Raw genomic sequence first — 14,441 nt, forward strand, 5'->3', positions numbered from 1 at the left:
CTTTTTAAAGAAACTAGGCCTACTCTGGGTCAACATTTTCCATTTACTGTGGGCCAGAATTATATCCAATTAGTTGCAACCACCTTAAAGGGATTTCTCTCTTCCCCACTCTCTCTCTCGGTCCATATGCATTCATGTCTCGGTCCATATGCATTCAGAGGCTACTCATTTATTCATTATCCCACTTCTGACACCAGTGTAGCGAATTCAGAGGTCTCAAATATCCCCAGACTCCTCCACCAATACCTTTCATTACACCAATGCTCTGATTGACACAATTTACAAAATCTGGTTTCGATCTATTTGTACTAGTCTCACATAATTTTGCCTAATGATTGATTAAGATAGGCTAAATGTAATATGATGGGTCTTCTCAACTACTGTCATCTCCTACCACTCCGCGTGGTGTCTGTAGTGGGCTAGGCCGGGGATATCGTTTCACGGTTTTCAGCGGAAGGATACAACACCGAATGTCATTGTGGTGCTGAGGTTTTTGCGAAGCAAAAATGTCTGTCTGCCTAAGGTTAACTCGCAAGTGACATATAGGGGATATTTTGCTAAATATTACAACCTAAACCACTATTTTACAGTATTTGAGACGCGTTACAGGAAAACGAAGCTCCATACTACCACACCCGATCGCCCTAGTTGGAATTTTAAAGGGGAAAAGGTAAAATATTGTAGTGAGTTTGTCAAAAAAGGTTTCGGACTGGGTGAAAGAAGTTGGGATACAAGAGACGAGCTGGTATGGAGTAAAGGGTTGGCATTTGCTTTACTACTTTTACTTGAAAGGGCGTTTTACACAGCCTAAATATGTAGCCTACAGCATATTGGTGGATCTTCTGTTTTTGTTTAACATGCAAATTCACTTCCTATTTAATAACACATCGAATTCGTGGCTCATCACTGACTATTGCAAAGCAACATATTGTATAGCCTATCACTAGTCCGTGATTTAAAAATATACAGTAGGTTAGTTAGTTTGTTACTTAGTCTGTTGCGGAAGATTGATACAAATGTAGCGTTTGGGGAGTCAGATAAACATTTGAAAAACGATGCTGCAGGTCTCAGTGTGTCACTGGTGTTACACGCAGCGCCAAGCATTTTCAATGTGCCTGTACCATTCCAAATAGATGGCATTTCCTTTTCATTCTGTTCAGATTACATAATGTGCAATAACATTTTCTAAAAGGGAGCGTTCAACCGTGGATGACAAGGGGTCAATTACAATTACTTTAATCGGTTGTTGCAGTAGCCTACCTTTGATCAATTAACTCGCACAGCAATGTCAAGGGTCACTGTGCAGATTTATTTTCGGAACCGACGTGTTCTGGGAATATTCCTTGTCAACTTCAGTCGGGAAATCTAGAATGAGATTGCACTTTACTGAAGTTCGTTATTGAATGGATACTTTTTTTATCAAGGAATTAAGACAATAAAAAAACAATAATAATTGGACCTAAGCAAACAATCTGTTTCTTCTTTAGGTCTAAAAATTGGCAGGATGAATCCTCAACAGCGGATTGCCGCAATCGGCACAGACAAGGAATTGAGTGACTTGCTGGATTTTAGCGCGGTAGGACAGTTATCTATCTATCTATCTATCTATCTATCTATCTATCTATCTATCTATCTATCTATCTATCTATCTATCTATCTATCTATCTATCTATCTATCTATCTATCTATCTATAATGTTTTATTTTTTGTTATTTAGCCCACTTTATTCTGTGTCAGTCAATGTCTCTCCAGTGAAGAAATTGATTATGAAACACAGGAAGTCTGAACAGCTTGTAACAGATGCCAGATTATCAAAGGCAAAATATTAATTTGTCTCAGCGTCACATTTTTCAGACCATTTCTTTTCTTCTGGTAGATGTTTTCTCCACCTGTAAATAGTGGGAAAAACCGACCAACCTCCCTTGGAAGCAGCCAGTTCAGTGCACCAGGTAGGATTTTATCCCAGAAACCTATTTTAATATGTCCTCTGTTCTGTTCTGTTCTGTTCTAGCCCTGGTCCTGTCTCTCCCCCTGTTGTGTCTTGTCTAACCACTGCTGTTTGAAATCTGTTCATATGAGTGTTCCTGATGTCTCCCACTGAATTTGGGATATTTGTGTTATTCATTTTGTGAAATGCCAAAGGAGGAAGGTTTCATATTAAACATAGTATTACTATTATTTTCCCGCCTTAGCGGTGTGTGTGTGTGTGTGTGTCTGTGTGGGTATGCACTCTGCACATCTGGCATGTGAAACATGCCACCTCCACCTGGAATTATCGTAGACTGACTGCTGTAAAGATGTGGAAATAAGGAATGGTTTAGCCTTATTTTACATATGTGAAAGAATGCTTATCGACCTAACAGCTCTGACAGTGTAGTATCATTGTAATTAGCACTACTTTATAACCCTTCCTTGTGTTTTGTGTGCAAAAAGAGCTCTGTGGCTTTTTCACATACCCATTTTCTATTGATTATGACACAAGATCAATTTTACTCATATTGACAGTGGGGCATTGATTGTGTTTGTGATATATTGCTCCCTAGATTTGTGCACCATATAAAAGCTGTACCAAAGATATCCAATGTCTATCAGTTGTGTAGTAAGTACAGTATGGGGTTACTTCCTGTTCATCAAGTGGTGTTTCATATGCATGTGTCCTTCCCCTAGTGCTGAGCTGTTTGAAAAAGGCAGTGAGTTCCTCAGCCCCAGGTCCCTAAAGACCTGGCCATTCATGTGGCCTTCACACATCTATCTCTATCTCACAGGCTCAATGACTAGAGGACGTGAGCTGATGTAGTGTACTTTTATCCGGGAGCATTTCTCATGCAGAAGTGGGCTGTTTAGGCTGATGCATCTTGCTTCATTGTCGTAGATGTTTTAATAAGTGTTGCTTAAATTCCCTGCTTTTATGTGGATCATTTCTTCACTGTAAAGGCTCCAGGACATTAATCCACAGCACAATCAAGCATTATGTCGCCTCAATACTTGTTTTACATAAAGCAACAAAGCCTTGCCTTGTCGTTAGTTCTAAAGGACACACTTTTAGTGGAAACAACAGCAAGACAATGGACTGAACAGCAAGACAATGGGACCAAAAGGGAGCTTTTGTGAAAAGGCTGGGAAGTGTTAGGATGTTTGTCAGAGTACTTTACATCCTCACTTCCCATTCTGGATGCTGTCTCCACAGAAGTAAATAGCTTGGGATCCAGGTCAAGTCAGTGCTGAATTGACGCTTTAAGTACAGTGCCTTCGGAAAGTATTCAGACCCCTTGACCTTTTCCACATTTTGTTAGGTTACAGCCTAATTCTAAAATTGATTAAATAGTTTTTTCCCCTCATCAATCTACGCCCAATACCCCATAATGACAAAGCAAAAACAGGTTTTTAGAAATGTAAGCAAATGTATAAAAAATAAAAAACAGAAATATCACATTGACATAAGTATTCAGACCCTTTACTCAGTACTTTGTTGAAGCACCTTCGGCAGTGATAACAGCCTCAAGTCTTCTTGGGTATGGCGCTACAAGCTTGGCACACCTGTATTTGGGGAGTTTCTCCCATTCTTCTCTGCAGATCCTCTCAAGCTCTGTCAGGTTGGATGGGGAGCGTTGCTGCACAGATATTTTCAAGTCTCTCCAGAGATGTTCGATCAGGTTCAAGTCTGGGCTCTGGTTGGGCCACTCAAGGACATTCAGAGACTTGTCCCGAAGCCACTCCTGCATTGTCTTGGCTGTGTGCTTAGGGTCGTTGTCCTGTTGGAAGGTGAACCGTTGCCCCAGTCTGAGGTCCTGAGCGCTCTGGATCAGGTTTTCATTAAGGATCTCTCAGTACTTTGCTCCGTTCATCTTTGCCTTGATCGTGACTAGTCTCCCAGTCCCTGCTGCTGCAAAACATCCCCACAGCATGATGCTGCCACCACAATGCTTCAACGTAGGGATGGTGCCAGATTTCCTCCAGACATGACGCTTGGCATTTAGGCCAAAGAGTTCAATCTTGGTTTCAGCAGTCCAGAGAATTTTGTTTCTCGAGGTCTGAGAGTCTTTAGCTGTCTTTTGGCAAACTCCAAGCAGGCTGTCATGTGCCTTTTACTGAGGAGTGGCTTCTGTCTGGCCACTCTACCATAAAGGCCTGATTGGTGGAGTGCTGCAGAGATGGTTGTCTTTCTGGAAGGTTCTCCCATCTCCACAGAGGAACTCTAGAGCTCTGTCAGAGTGACCATCAGGTTCTTGGTCACCTCCCAGACCATGGCCCTTCTCCCCCAATTTCTCAGTTTGGCTGGGTGGCCAGCTCTAGGTAGAATCTTGGTGTTTCCAAACTATTTCCATTTAAGAATGATGAATCAGAGAGGTGCGGGGGGCTGTCTTAATCAACATCCACGGCACCCGGGGAACAGTGGGTTAACTGTCTTGCTCAGGGGCAGAATGACTGATTTTTACCTTGTCAGCTCGCAGATTCAATCCAGCAACCTTTCGGTTACTGGTCCAACGCTCTAACCACTAGGCTACCTGCTGGCACTGTATATACTTGCACTATCATAAATCAGTTTGAGTAAAGCATTCACTGTGCATTCATAAGTATTAACAAATATACAGAGCATTATCAATATATATCAATTTGAGTCTGTTTACCTTATGTCAAATATATTCCCAACCGTCCTTTCATAGCGCTCTATGTCGCTAATGCTATTTAAAGTGCTGCTGAATAGGCCTACTTCTGTTTCAGTGATCATATTTTCCATTTTGCCCCACCATAAATAAATATAAAATAGAATGTTGCTTCAATTCAAGTGTTACAAAGGAACTCCTTTTCTGAATTCCTAATGTGAGAAGTGGGAGAATTGAACTCAGTAAACTCTGCGGTGTGCTTTAGAATTTAATATAGCATGGCATTCATGGACATCATGTGACCAGACACATTTAAGCCTGATGTGTTGGGCATGCACGCTGTGGCTTCCAAAATAGACCAGCATCAGCATGGTGCTTTTTGTTTAGAATAGAAAAGAAATAGAGCCTGTTCATAGACTGTTTTTCCCATCAAAGCCCATCGCCATGGCTGAAATGCCTGGTGGTATTTATTTAGTCAGTAAGAAAAGTCATAAGAATTGAGCCATGTTTTGTAGAGGCTTATGTGGATGCTATTTTTGTTCTATTTCCACCAAAAGACAGTATGTGGGATCTGTTTTGGGCTGACTCCCCTTGAGGCTTTTTATGTGTGTCAGAGTCACACCTGTCTGTTTCAAGCTTTCCAAGCTTGCTATACTCCTTGACCTAAAGTAAGTAGTAAACTAGAAACCACTGATACCTCAAATGTAATGTTCTGCATGAGGCAATACTTACGTTAACATCTATGTCCCAGCTGCTCAGTTAGCTTGCTTCAGAGCTCACTGTGGCACTTTTATATTTGGAGAGCTATATTAGGAATATTTTCAGATCATGGTTTGCTCTCTCTGTCCCACCTACTTTAGACTTGCTGTAGAAGTCAGCCAAGAATCAGAAAAGCCATAATTATGTTTGGGTTGTTATTGCTCCTAGTGGGACAGACTGAGGCAAATATTTCTGCTCCTACTGCGGGTTGACTACCTGAACAGAATTTATGATACATTTCTCCTGAAATGTTGCCTTCCTGTAATTGTGTTTATTTATCCCATCTTGTTTAGAATGGTCCTAAGTATTCCTGGTTGTCCTGCAGTCAATTCAAAGAATGTGCCACATGTTAACATTCACTTGTTTACAGAATAGATGAAGACAAGTTGTACAAGGATGTTACAAGGATGTCAGAACTGTTCAATTATATTTACAGTACTTTTTGTGAATATCATTTAAATAATATGCTTGTGATAGACTTACACTGCAGTTTCCTTCCACTTGAGCAAACTTTCTCTCAGTTTAAAGCTCTTTCTTCAGCTTTTATCCCCATGGATTAGAAAATATTATTATCTGCTGATTAATTATTAATACAGTGTTGAAGAATATGACTTATTCTCATTCATAATTATTAAGCAAGGATTGTTTTGTTCAGTCAGAAGACTTAGAACTTGCAGAAGTACCCAGCTTGCATTTTAAGATAATTTAACACACACAAAAACCTCTCCACTGTACATGTCACAATGTGTGAAGATATAAAAGGTGACAAAACTCATCTTGAACGCAGCTTATCTTCAAAGCATTTTCAAAGGATTTGGAATGTTGTATTTTTTGTTTAAAGCAACTGCTAAGTCGGTCTTCAATTTAAGCATGCATTTTTCTTCTAAAATGGATTAGTTCAAACAGATTCAATATATATAACCACAACAGTAGCTTTCAACTGAGGTTCTCAAAGAAGGACTGAGCTAAATCTTTTATTTTATTTTGCTCATGGAAGCTGTTGTACTTTGAGATGCTTCTCACTCCAGTTCTGATTTCATTTCTCATAGGCTCTCATTGTTTTGAGTGTTTATTTAAATCCACATCAGATCATCTCATTTTAGTTTGTAGTCTTAGAACTCCTGTTTTATAAAAGCGCGTGAAAAAATTCTAGACTATATTAAAAAAAAGAAAATGTTTTATTTCATTTTTAGAAATATGATCAGGTCTTATAGCAGGCTTTAGTTTGATAAACCTCATTTCATGTTTTAAGCCTTTGAGTGTATTGCTGAAGGAATCCTTTTCTTCCTGAGACGTCAGTTTATTTTTAGATAACCTGCCGGCTGCTCTGTGAACCATTGGGCCACACTGCGTTTGTGATGCCTACAGATGGGTACCCTCCCCTGGCAGACTGGGCCTCCCGCCCGCCACTGGAGGGAAGATTCAGGGAGAGTTTGGACATCTCTCATTTATGTATCACAGGTCAGCTCCTGACTTGGTTATGGAGAACTGTGCTGTTGCCATAGTGATGAAAGTCCTTTGAAGGCAGGTGACTTGGCACAGCTTTTGCATCTTTTTTGCAGGTCTGCCAAGAGGAAAAGCATTAAAATAATGTCTTCAGTCACCCAATATGCGGTAGATTACTATCAGGCTTCTCCTAGACTGTCATTATTTTGATTGAAGAAAGTCGGTGTTGTACATCTGACTTGGCTCCTTTGATGTGGATTCCAATTCATTTTTCAAATGAGCAGTTTATTACCATGTATTTGATGTTGTGTTAAGTTGTGAAGGCACTTAGTTGGTGGGGACCAAACAACCTTTATTGGTACTTGAGGCAGCTGGATTTAAAACCAGGCAGAGATACATTTCTATTCCTGCTTATCTGTGCCTGACCTCTGGCTGATGTAGTCTGAATGGACAGTGTTAGGTGTTGGACTGAGGTAGTGAGTTGTATCTGTATGTATGTATGTATGTATGTATGCATGTATGTATGTATGTATGTATGTATGTATGTATGTATGTATGTATGTATGTATGTATGTATGTATGTATGTATGTATGTATGTATGTATGCTTTGGGAACACCTGCTGCTGAAGCACAGGATGTCTGTTCATTTTAAATCTAAACTCCCAAATACAGTACATTGATGCTGACTACTCTGGACTTAAGTGAGCATGTTGATGTAAGGTGGAAAGCACTCCTCAGAGATACAGAGTTGCATTCGTCAACCATGAAACAGGCCTTGACACACACGTGTGGACATGTCACAGAGAGAGAGAGCATTAGCATTAGCTTCCTCCATCTTGACCAGTAATGACTGGCCTTACCCTCTGAGGACGTATCTGGGGGCAGCAGCGGGAGAAGGAGGGGTGGGTTGTCCTCTTCTAATGATCTGAGAGCCCGTGGCCATCGCATGCAGCCGGGCCTGCCGTGTGGTGTCAGTGATGCGCCTGGGAGCGTGCAGGGCTTCGATTGGGAATAACAGAGTAGGGGTTAGTGGGAAGGAATGAGTAATGATCCCCTGTTTGATCTACCAGGCTCCTGTGGGAGTCAGAGAGCCCTGGACAGAGCATTACTGGGGGTACTCTGGGGAGCTGCTGGGATGCTGAGTTGGGGACTGGCCCTATACCAGTTTAACCATATCTACTCAGGATCTCATAAGGAGGGAGGGATGCAGGCTAGGAGGGAGTGGCCACCCCTCTATCACCGTTTTTATTACAGCTCCCTCTGCCTACCTAGCTGTTTGGGTTTCTTCACTGGCTATGTCCTATTTGTGTTTGAAGATGGAAGGTATGATAAGGAAATTGTTTGTTTGGTCATTCTGTGCAGGTGTTGAGGGGAGGGGGATTTAAATGCAGGAATCAGACTATGTACACCACTGCCTTGCCAAAAAGCATACAAAATAATTGTCCTTATCAAATAGATTTCCATCATAGGGTCATGTTTTGTTCTAGTGGTTTTAAAGATCACAGAGTGGATTGTTGCACAATGAGGCATCTCTGTTCCTTTCACTCTTTCCCACACTCATAAATGCTCTCTCTCGCGTAAACACACACGGCACACGCGGCACGCACACTCACACACTTTCTCAGGTGCTGTGGCTAGTTTGTGAGGATAACCGTGACCTGAGGCTTGATACATTTGTCAGGATTTCCATTTCAGATGTAGAAAATGCTGATGAGTCCAAGTCATTGTTGTGTAGGCCTAATCCCTCAGCAGTGGCTGGGCCAGCCTCTCATATGTATAGATTTAGTTGCAACTGCATTTGCAGTGAATGTGGCATGTTATTTTTAGGTCTAAGGTCTGAAATATTTTGTTGCTGTGCTGTGCAAAATACCAATCAAATTGAGATTCAATCTCTCCTCTTTTAAAATACTTGAGGATTACTGCGTACCACTGATTTGTTCCTGGTTTTAATTTGTCTTTTGAAGGATTTACAGTAATAAATTAAAGACGACGGACTCAAGCTAAATCTTTTGTAAAGCTCTCAACTTTCAATTCTTGCAACCTCATTTTGTTTGTTACCATGGTAATTATTGTAATGAAGGGAAATAATTTTCTCTTTGGCTTTGTTACATTATTGAATGAGGTAGAGGAAGCAGTTACATATATTACATCCTTTACATCATAAATGGCAATGCATTAACATTTTATTGCAGATTAATAAAATAACAGGATTTGAAGGAAATACTGATGACACTGCGTGCTTTCCTACCATTTTTCTCATTGTGTCATGGCTGTCAGAATGATCGGACCAACGCGCAGCATGGTTGTAGTTCCACATCTTTTTATTTATAGTGAAACGTTGCAATACACCAAATACCGAAATACAAAAAACAAACCGTGACGCAGAGAGGAAAACACACTACTCAAAATTAACAACCCACAAACCCAAAAGGAAAACCCCCCTATTTAAATATGATCTCCAATCAGAGGCAACGAGGACCAGCTGCCTCCAATTGGAGATCAACCCCAAAAACAACAACATAGAAATAGAAAACCTAGAACACAAAACATAGAAATAGAAAACCAGAAAACCAACCAAACACCCCCTGTCAGGCCCTGACCCATCTACTATAGAAAATTACCTCTTACAAGGGTCAGGACGTGACACATTGTCTCTCAGCTGGGAATATGTTCCCTTCCTGCAAATCTAATAATTATTACTGAACTAGAAGACTGAAATATGAATCACTTATTATTTGACAGCTAGGTCCAGGATACTTAAAATAGCTTTTTGATTATTTGTGCTAATCAACATTGATCAAAAAGGGTGATGAAAAGTGAGTTAATAAATTGAGAGAGCTTGTCGTTTTTCCAGCCTCCTTTTGTCCCTGTCCCAGGATCCTCTCTGACTGTGAAGCAGATGGAACAGCAGAGGGTCACTGGTCATGCGCTCTGATTGGCTGTCACTCACTTTATTACATCATTAATATCGTCCCATCATGTTAATTCACTTTTGATACCAAAGAAGGGCTCTCTCACTCCCACATGTTCATCTCCATCACTAGAAAACACGTCACGAGGAAGAGAAGATCACACAAGCCCAAATTAGTCAGGAAAGACTGCTGTCCCCTGCTATGAGTAGCGTGAGAGTAGCTTGCTGTGCTGACAGCCCTGCCATTGGTGTCAGGGCCAGGGGAGAATGAGGGAACGTTTGGCTCCGGTACAGTCCACTGCCTACCAGGGCCTGTGTTATATTCAGCACTGCTGTTGGAGGCAGAGGAGTGGGACTCGATGGGCCTTCCTCTGCCATGTTGGCTAATTTATGGCCAGGAGCACAGGAATGAGAAGGAACTCTGTATCAGAAGCTATATGGAGGAACGCTAGCTACATTCTTCATTGTGTTTTCGTGTGCTTTCATTTCAGTAAAGATTGAAGGGTGTGTGTGTGTGTGTGTGTGTGTGTGTGTGTGTGTGTGTGTGTGTGTGTGTGTGTGTGTGTGTGTGTGTGTGTGTGTGTGTGTGTGTGTGTGTGTGTGATAGCACTCAGCCCTCCGATGAGGGATCTGATAGTGCTGTTAGAACAGTCATAAGACACGGCTCTGATTAAACCTACTAATGAGCAGCTCAATAAAACTAAGTCCTCCTGATGTAATAAACACGCTGCTGATTGCAGGAACCCGCTGGTGTGATAGGCTAATCCTTTTGTGCTCCAGTGTTTGTTTCACTCAAAAAGATCCACGCACGGTGAATGAATAAAGAGATATGACTTGTCTGCTTGTACGACCACACGAGGGCACTTCTCTGTGGTTAACCTTTCTGCTGAGTGGATTGCAATTTGAGGGTTTTTACAGTACAGGTTCTAGAGTAAATTGAGTCTGCAATAATGAGTCTTTTTTAAGTTTATGTAACATCACTTGAAATATTATTGCATAGCAGTATTAGAGCACTTAGCTCATTTAGTCTGCCACTATGCCTAGTTAAACTGTTTCTCAACCAGTTCAAGGCCTTTTGCCATTTGAATGAAATATGAGTGGATTTGGTGTTTGTAAACATTTTAGATACACGTTACTAACAAAAAACCTAAGGGAAATTGATTTATGTTAAATAAGAAACTAATTTATTCTGCATAACTACTGCACTCTGGCAGTTTATGTTATAGCAGAGATAAATTCCTCATCTCTTTAGCCTGTGTGCTCCAGCTCCTCTAGAGGAAAAAGCACCTTTCCTCCGTAAGCCACTGTGAACATATGGCGAGGGGCACAGGCAGCAGCACAGGAAGGAAGTGTGGAAATTGCAGGGAATGAGAGTTTGGATTAATGCGTCTGAACTGGGCATACTCAGACAAATTCAGCAGAGCTGCACTGCCAGGACCCTTCAAGGCCCCTCCGAAGTGTCCCAGAGAAACAGAGATAGCAAAACAAACATGAACCCCTCTGCAGCTTGAACAGAGGGAAATTGCGGTTTCTCCTTTGTGCATGTTAATGACATGAATTTGAAGAGGCCATCGGTTGTGGGTTGTGTGTGCTCAGCAGGGGGACATTGGGCAAATACTGCAGCTTCACCGGCTTCATACCTCTGCCTACCTAGAGATATTTCTACAAATTAAAATCACTAAGCATAAAACAAATGATGAAATTGATAGTAATTATGGTCTAATTTGATGACATTTGAAAATGTTGATATTAGGCTTGGGTGATATTCCGTATACTGGGCTATTTCCAAATACTGACGGTATGATTTTCAATATATATATAAAAAATATTTTTTTGGGGGGGGTCGCGTGGGCTGCCGAAGTGCGTGCTACCCCCCTGCTTATTACTAATTATAAGTTAAATATAACTATAAGAAATCTAACATGTATCAAATAATTTATATCCAGCTCAGGGCTCCAGCTATGCATTTGGTTTGCTAACTTGCTAGCTAAGTGGCTAGATGTCAAGATCAAGCTTCTTGGTTACAGCAGAGACATACAATCCCATCCTAGATCAAGATCCATGTTCCCTAAATGGTTTTGTGCCAGGTGTGTATGGGTGGGTGGGGGGGATTAGCACCCCTTGTGTGCACATTCGATAATACTGTATACCCCGGTATGGAGAAATGGTATGATGGTATGAAAATGTGGATACTGCCCAAACCTAGTCGATATCCCATTGAAATGCTTTTTAATAAAAAAAAATGTATTTCTCTGCACACAGTCAAAATGTATTTTTTGTCTACTTCCATGTGAGTTGTGAACAGTTTAGGGTACTCCAACACACACACAGCCCCAGTGAGGGGTTGTCCCTCGCAGCGAGCTGAGCCAGTCTCCATGTGACACGAGAGAGTAGCTGTTAGATTGGAAGTGAACAACCGAAAATAGCTACCTTCTTTGCATACAGTCAAATCAGCTCAAGCTGTGCACGGTGGCAGACTTGGTTGCTTGGTTGCAGGCACTCTTGTTTGATGCGTTTCATTAAAGATACCGTGACGAATTCAAATGTATATCTATCTATCGCTACAGCATGTCTTATTAACCTGCCTGCTGCCTGCCTTACGACTGTTTGCTCGGAGTTGGAGGGGATCCCGAAGGAGAAGCGTCTTGTCATTTGCTTGTCAAGGCCTCTGTCTGTGACAGCGCTTTGTGGATGACTGGATCTCAGTGCAGAGAGAGAGTCTGTCTAATGAAGACACTACTGCACTAGCTCTGACAAACCTCTCATTGCTACATGTGTATGGGGAAGTCAATTTTTAAATTGCACAAATTGGACTTAATTCAATTAACAGGCTGGTGAGCTCTTCAGAGCCTAGGCAGTTGTAGTAGTGGTAGTCTATTATAAATATGAATTGTGAGGGGGTGACTTTTTTTGTCCGATTTTTATAATGGTTACTACCGTATGTGAAATAATCACCGTGTTGTTTACTTATTTTAACAATGAATCAAAAATCCATTACTATACCTGATACTACCTTCATTACTTTTTGACAAATGTCAGTTGATCATTATTTAAGATTCTGAGAATGTTTAGTTTATTATTTTAACCCCACTGTAGATTCAGTCATGTAAGGTGAAGTATGAGGCTAGCTTGTTTACGTTTACTTTCTGTATTGATGTTTCACTCCTAGACTATGTCTAAAGGACGTATTTCCTCTCTGAGGAGGCAGAGCACAACTGGTAAAGACATGGTAATGCCTTGGCAGCCACAACTGTTTGCCATCATTTACGATGTTGCTTCCCTGTAGGTCCGTATTGATTGCAGCCCGCAGTGATTCCACAAGCGATGCCCGCTTGGTCTGAATGTTTGGTTTCCTAGCAATTTGGCAAAGAAAAACTGTGTTTTCAGTTCTGCCGAATGACTTGGACATTGCTTTGTGATGTCACGTCTGGTGTGCTTGTTGTTTTTTGCAGTGGTCGTTCACAGTTGTGTGAAGTAACAAATGCATTTCTTTTTTCAGTGGGGTTTGCCAGAAAACAGGGTCCGTTTGAACAATCGGTGCGGTGCCCTTTTGACTGTATGTCTGAGGGGATGTGGACCCCTGCTCAACAATTAAACTACAGAGGAGAGCAGACATTGCCAAGATAAATATTTGCCCTCCAATTCAAGGTTGTGTTGACGTGTTTGGTTTGAGACGTGGAGGATATTACGTGTTTGTTCCTGACAGTCAGTTGGCAGTGATGGAAGCTCCGGTTCCCCACGCTGAACACCTCTCTTCACTAGATCAGAGTACTCAGAACATAACAGCACTGCTCAGTGGCTGTGGGATATGTGGTTGCATGTGAGGTTACTCATAAGGCTAAACATTTGCTGTTCAGGCTACCTCATTTAAATGATGCTGTAGATTTTATTTGTATTTTGCACTTTGACACAGTTCCAATGTTTAGTGTGGCTTATTTGGATTAAATGTTCTCACTAGCTCAATCAGAGTTACAATGAGTTGTTTGTCTGTATTCAGTCTCTATCCATAAATCTGTAAATAAACGATGTTGTAATTTCTTTGATGTACACATTTTTTTTTCTTCAAGATGTTGGGTTTCCATACAGTTATGTAGCAGTTACACAGTAAGATAGCAGATGAAATGTAGGAATGTTAGCTACTAGCGTTCAATTGTTGTTTGACATTTTTACTGTTGTGACAATCTCACTTAAAAAAAAAAATTCAGTGCCTAGGATGTTGTGAGAAAGGGTGTGATTTTAACGATGCTCCTAAGCTTCTCTTCCGAGCTCCTGTGTAACCGTAAATATCTTTGCCACTGATTTCTTTAAATAGTGCAGATAGAGGTGTTGGTATGCATTGAGGAATTGATCACACATATGTAGTTCAGCTAGGTCTAGGCATACATGTAGATCAGCAAGACATTTCCTGTCCTTATTTTTGGGAGATTGTTTTCCTCTGAAGAAACACTAACCTCTGAAAGGATATTAGAAGAAAACAACTTTATTTTTATAAACCGAAAAGATTATAGACACTAGAAATGCTTTTAGTTGAACTTGTTTTGTTGATGTTAAAAGCTGGTACAGGATGTTTTTATTCGACTATTCTAAAAAGAAAAGAAGGTTCTGGATCTGACTTTGTTCCTAGGCTGCATCGGCTCGCAGAGACTACAATGACTACAAAGACTATAGAGACTACAAAGACTATAGAGACTACAAAGACTACAGATACGACAACGACTAC

The 14,441-nt window shown here is 41.0% G+C and overlaps 1 protein-coding gene across 6 annotated transcripts in view; it reads left to right on the top strand.

Annotated features, from left to right (window-relative positions):
- The first annotated feature begins 458 nt into the window (after positions 1–458).
- The window catches only part of LOC115167234 (transcription factor 12), a 93,385-nt gene continuing 79,402 nt past the window's right edge, over positions 459–14,441 (top strand). For 2 of the 6 annotated variants that reach the window (XM_029721438.1, XM_029721437.1), the window contains exons 1-3: positions 460–759; positions 1,488–1,576; positions 1,877–1,949. In XM_029721438.1, the coding sequence (XP_029577298.1) occupies positions 1,505–1,576; positions 1,877–1,949 (145 nt within the window). In that variant the 5' untranslated portion in view covers positions 460–759; positions 1,488–1,504. Of the gene's footprint in view, positions 760–1,487; positions 1,577–1,876; positions 1,950–14,441 lie in introns of all 6 variants that reach the window. The other 4 variants (XM_029721434.1, XM_029721435.1, XM_029721436.1 and 1 more) reach the window with 4 other exon arrangements.

The sequence above is a fragment of the Salmo trutta genome, chromosome 29, assembly GCF_901001165.1.
Source record: "Salmo trutta chromosome 29, fSalTru1.1, whole genome shotgun sequence".
NCBI lineage: Eukaryota > Metazoa > Chordata > Actinopteri > Salmoniformes > Salmonidae > Salmo > Salmo trutta.